This window comes from Fukomys damarensis, unplaced genomic scaffold (assembly GCF_012274545.1).
Source record: "Fukomys damarensis isolate Sample0158 unplaced genomic scaffold, DMR_v1.0_HiC HiC_scaffold_12, whole genome shotgun sequence".
Lineage (NCBI taxonomy): Eukaryota > Metazoa > Chordata > Mammalia > Rodentia > Bathyergidae > Fukomys > Fukomys damarensis.
The window spans coordinates 11,672,898-11,677,979 of NW_022900924.1; the positions used below are offsets into that span (position 1 = coordinate 11,672,898).

The 5,082-nt window shown below is 47.4% G+C and overlaps 2 protein-coding genes across 2 annotated transcripts in view; one reads left to right on the forward strand and one right to left on the reverse strand.

The window, feature by feature from the left end:
* Vsig10 (V-set and immunoglobulin domain containing 10) overlaps window positions 1-5,082 on the forward strand; it is a 33,754-nt gene that overhangs the window by 7,554 nt on the left and 21,118 nt on the right. The gene's annotated exons all lie outside the window — the stretch shown is intronic.
* Window positions 88-5,082, reverse strand: part of LOC104848269 (U1 small nuclear ribonucleoprotein C-like) — a 6,931-nt gene continuing 1,936 nt past the window's right edge. Inside the window, exon 3 of the mRNA XM_010604136.2 lies at window positions 88-761. Within this exon, the coding sequence (XP_010602438.1) occupies window positions 218-761 (544 nt within the window). The 3' untranslated portion in view covers window positions 88-217. The remainder of the gene's footprint in view (window positions 762-5,082) is intronic.

The following is a 5,082-nucleotide window of genomic DNA, read 5'->3' on the forward strand; positions in this document are numbered from 1 at the left end:
AGCCTTTTTTTTTTTTTTTTTTGGTATTCCCTTTGGTCTGTTTTTTTTTTTTTTTTTTTTTTTTCAAACTAAAAGAGCTGCCAATTTTAAGTTCACATTTCACAATACAAATGAAACTGTACTTTGTGCACTTTTGTCTAATCCCACTTCTCCTTTCAAAACTCTTCTCCGTTTGATAGGAAGGGGAAGCAAGAAGCAGGTCTTCCTTGTCATGCTGTTAGAGAGCACCCGAGTCTGGCGAAGTAGGACAAGTAATATAAAACTGGTAAAAAGAGGTCACCCCTCTGTCTTTGTCCGGTCGAATCATTCCTGGCCGAGTGAGCACCATCATGGGCCGAGCAGGCGGTGGCATCAGTGGAGGCCCAGGCATCACTGGCACGTGGCCTCCCGTGGGTGCCCTCATTGCAGGAGCAGGTCCCCCGGCAGCATCCCAGGAAGAGGGGCTCCTCACTGGCATAGTGGGAGGGCTTCCTCTGTGGGGTGCTGGCATCGTGGCAGCATGAGGAGGGCCCAGGAGACTGGGTAGAGCTGGCATCATGGCCCCTGCCGAAGGAGGAGCGGAGAACGGAGTGGGAGATACCTTTCCTTGATGAAATGCAGCCGTTGTTTGGTCAGTCGGCCTCTGAGCCTGCTCGTCCATCCGTTTCTGACAGTGGTCTCTCACATTCTCTGTATGTTTCCCACCACTGCAGTGTGTTTTTCTCAAAGACGGAGAGTTGTGGGTCAGGCACGTATTGCAGTGGTCCCAAAGAAACTGCCACCTCCCTCACATCTTAGGAACCGACCCTCCTGTCCCATTAAAGACATGTTGAAGTCATAACCTCTTGTCCCTATGGGTAGACTGTACTTGGGAATAGAGGCTTTGCAGATATTAAGGTGAAGCCGTTAAGGCGGGTCCGCATCCAGGGACTAGATCCTCGTAAGGGAAAAGCCACGGGAGACAGAGATACTCAGAGAGATGGTTCTGTAATGATACTGGCACATTGGAGTGATGTGGCCACAGGCCACAGAATGCCAAGGGTGGATGGCCACCACCAAAAGGCAGGGAAGAGCAGAGGACAGTTACTCTCTCCTCTTGAGCCTTTGGAAGGAGCAATTCTCTGCTGACACCTTGATTTCAAACTTCTGGCCCCAGATCTAGGGGAGGATACATTTCTGTTACTCTCAGCCACCATTGTGTGATTTGTTAAGGCAGCCTTAGGAACTAAGGCCCTTGGTCTTGGGAATTTCTGGGTGCAGGGACAATGCCCAGAGCTTCAGGGAAGATGTAGCACCGTCTTGACATCCATGTGGAGAATGTGTGTGTGATCGCAAGAGGATCTGATAAAGCAGAAACCGAGGGAGCCCTTTGGAGGCACACAATATTGGTGATCAGAACCGGAGCGGAGGCCGTGACCTTAGTGACAGTGCACAGGTTTAATAAAGAATTTCAGAGGTAGACCAGCAGGACTTACTGGTGCACTAGAAGTGGGGGTGAAGGAGAGAGAGACAGCAAGGACACTTTTCCATGGCTCTAAGCTTTCCATCAGTTCTCACGGATGACGGAATCCGTGAATACCGTGTTTCCGTGTCTAGAGCTGCCACAGATGAACGGTTGGTGATGAGTGTGGGAGTCAAAAAATATCACCCATTGCAGTCCGGCTCTTATTCAGCTCCATTCTGAGGTCATGGACAAGTGTTCGGAGGCCTCCCTCGCTCGAGCCGCCTAACGATAACAAATAATGCCTTCACATCAATCTTAGCAGTAAATAGCTTCCCTTTTGACCAATGGAAATACAAGATGGCATCACAACTTTTTTTTTTTTTTGCATTGCTGGGGAGTGAACTCAGGGCCTCATACATACTAGGCAAGCACTGTATCACTGAGCTACATCTCCAGACCGTTTTACTTTTTATTTTTGAGACAGTCTTACTAAGTTGGCCCTGTAGGGCTAGAACCTATATGATCCTCTTGCCTCAGCCTCCCAAGTAGCTGGAATTACAGGTGTGCACTGCTGCTCTGAGTTCAACTTTTTGGGTTTTTTTTTTTTGTCATCATTTTCTCCAGTCTGTGATGACTCAGTGTGACACTGATTGAGTAATCAGTGGCTATGATTATTGAAGGGTTTAATTATCACTCTGTAAGGAGATGAGTGCAAGCCTTATTACCATGAACAGGAACTTGCATTTTAAAAAATGTCACTACATTTAAAGGGTGCTTTGCCCTCCCCGAAGGGAGGTCTGTGCACATCTGAGTGATGGTGGTGTGATTCGCAATGTGGGTACGCCTTTACCTGGAAATACCTGGGGTCCCTGATGGGTGCAGTGTTTATGCATGAAAACTGGACACAAATGCCCTTTGGGTCACGTATGGCCCTCTGGGACCTGACTCCTTTTTCCCTTTCCAGGAGGATCCTGGACAAAATGCTGAGCCTAAGGAGCCTCTTTTTGCTCCTTAAAGCCTCTTGCGTTCTTTCTGCTCAGATCTTGCTGAGTGGCTAGAAGAATCTCTAATCCAGGTCCTACTGGCTATTGTCTTTGCGACCTTGGGAAAGTTCCTGGAGCTCCTCCAACCTCAGATTTATCATCTTTAAAGCTTAAGGTCATGGTGAGACCTAAGTGCAGACTTGTGGTACCTGTGAACTTGTGCAGCCCCTGGCACACAGTGTGCACTTGGCCCTTGTTACTGCCCCCCGCCCCATCGGTTATGCTGGTGACTAGGTTCCGGTGGGAAAACGCATCTCAAGTTCCCAGCAGTCGGTTTACGTCTGGGCCTTTTGAACAGGACTTGCATGGGCCAGAGCCTTATTATCTTTGCTTTTTCCTCCTTTTCACAGACATGGTTGATAACGTGGTCACATATTACCCTTCTATGGGCAAAAGTTTGGAAACTTCTAATGTGGCTTTGGAAGCTAGGAGAAACAAACTCTGAGATGGGCCAGGATTTTATCTGTAACTGACCTTGAATGTGGGAATGGACAGAGATTGCAGAGGCACCAAGCTGGCTGTGTGAGGGCTGGTAGGTTTCTCTCTCTGTGCCGCCTAGACCTCTGCTTATCAGTCACTGAGCATTTATTTGGTGCCTCTGCCTTCTAGAGAGTCAGGTTTTCTATAAACTTGCAGGGATTTTACCTTCCTAGAGTGGGCATCTGCAGTGGGATTTCATCAATCATCCCACGACAAAAGAACCTGCAGTGCTAAGTGTTAACTTAAAGCTGGGGAGACCTATGCATGGCGGCGTGTGCCTGTAATTCCATCAGTCTGGGAGGCTTTGGTGGGAGGCTATCAGTGTTTGAGCCCAGAGTGGGCAGTTCAACAACTTGGACCCTATCTCAAAAATAAAGACTCAAAAGGGCTGGGGATGTAGCTTAGCAAAGGCCCTGGGTCCAGATTTGAAAAAATTAAAAACAAAGTTGGTATTGACAGCTGTGGCCATTGGAATTGGGACTTTGCTCCTAAGAGTACAGATGGTCCCTGGCTCACAGCTGGTCGGAGCTTCCAGGGCTGTTGACCTCATCAATTTACCCCTCCTCTCCTCCTCCATCTGGGTGTGGATATGAGTCAGATCAGCTGTGTATTCACCTTCAGGAAGGGTGGAGTGTGGAGAAGATGGCACAGATCTTAGCACGTCCTGGTAGACTCTGTGCTCCTTTACAGCGTCGTCCCATGTGCATTTGGGGAGTGAGTGATCAAGGCAGAGATCGGCCCAAGAAAAACCCCAGGGAGATCTTGTGGCTCTCACTGTGTCTAGTCTTCTCCAGCCAAGCAAGGGCACAGAGAACACCTGAGGGGTCAGCACGTGGGCAGCAAGGCAGCTGGTTTGTACTGATCGTTGGGACTTAGTCGGGGGAAGGCTCCTGTCTCCCCAGTGAAGTGGCTCTCAACCTTGACTTCCCAGGAAGGGAGTCTCAGGAAAGATGTATTATTTCCTGACGCAGATACCCACTAGCAGAGGACCCTTTTATCAAAACACAGGGCCCAAAGGAAAGGGAATGTTGGCCTCACAGGGGAAATTTGGGCCTCCTGTCAGAAGATAGTGATTCATGCCCAAGAACTGATTAATTTGGGTGTAGTCCCGAGACAGATGCTCAGAAGAGGTTGAAGACTTCTGGTTTGGGGGTTTTGGGATGGACCAGCAGTCACTAGGGAGCTGGGGAGGCAATAAAGTTGTTATTTTTGCTTATAAAAATGACCTCAAATTATCTCTGTAAGTTTTCCTACAGATCTTGTCCCTTTGTAGAACTGAGCTGGGCATGGTGGCACATGTCTGTAATCCCAACACTCTGGGAGGCTGAGGCAAGAGGACCACAAGTTCAAGTCTGGCTGAGGCAACTTAGCAAGACCCTGTCTCAAAATAAAGTGCTGGACATGTAGCTCGGTGCAAAGGTCCTAGATCCGATCCCCAGTGCCATAAAAAACAAAATCCTACAGGTCTGTTCACTGACTACCAGTGACATTGGCAGGGACTACCAGCTGCGTTCTTAGGTCACTTTCAGGTAAAAACGCTAGTCTAAGAGACAGTGAGGTGCCAAGGAACCCTTTGTGTCTCTCTACTGGCCAACCTTAGTCATGACAAGGGAGCAGTCAGTTCAGATGTCAGAAATGGCAACAGAGGGCAGGGGATTTAGCTCACTGGTTCTGTCGCTTGCCTTGCAAGCGTAAGGGCCAGAGTTCAATTCCCAGTACCAAAAAAAAAAAAAAAAAAAAAAAAAAGAAAAGAAATGGTAACAGAGAATAGGAAGGTGGCAGCCATAGGGTGTTTTAGAATAGAATTCAGCAAATTGTCTTTCTGTATAGGGTCAGACAGTATTTTATGGGCCTTAGGCAAAATTGAAGATATATGCTCATGCATGTATGTGTGTGTGCATGCATGTGCATATACATATATACTATATACATATATAAAATGTATGAATTGCTGGGGATTTAGCTCAGTGGTTCCACCACCTGCCTTGCAAGCACCACCTGCCTTGCAAGTACCAGGCCCCGAGTTCGATCCCTGGTACAAATAAAAAAATGAATATATCAAGTATATATTCTTACATCACAAAATATTCTGATATGTAATAATTAGAATATTTAAATGTACTATAATATATACTA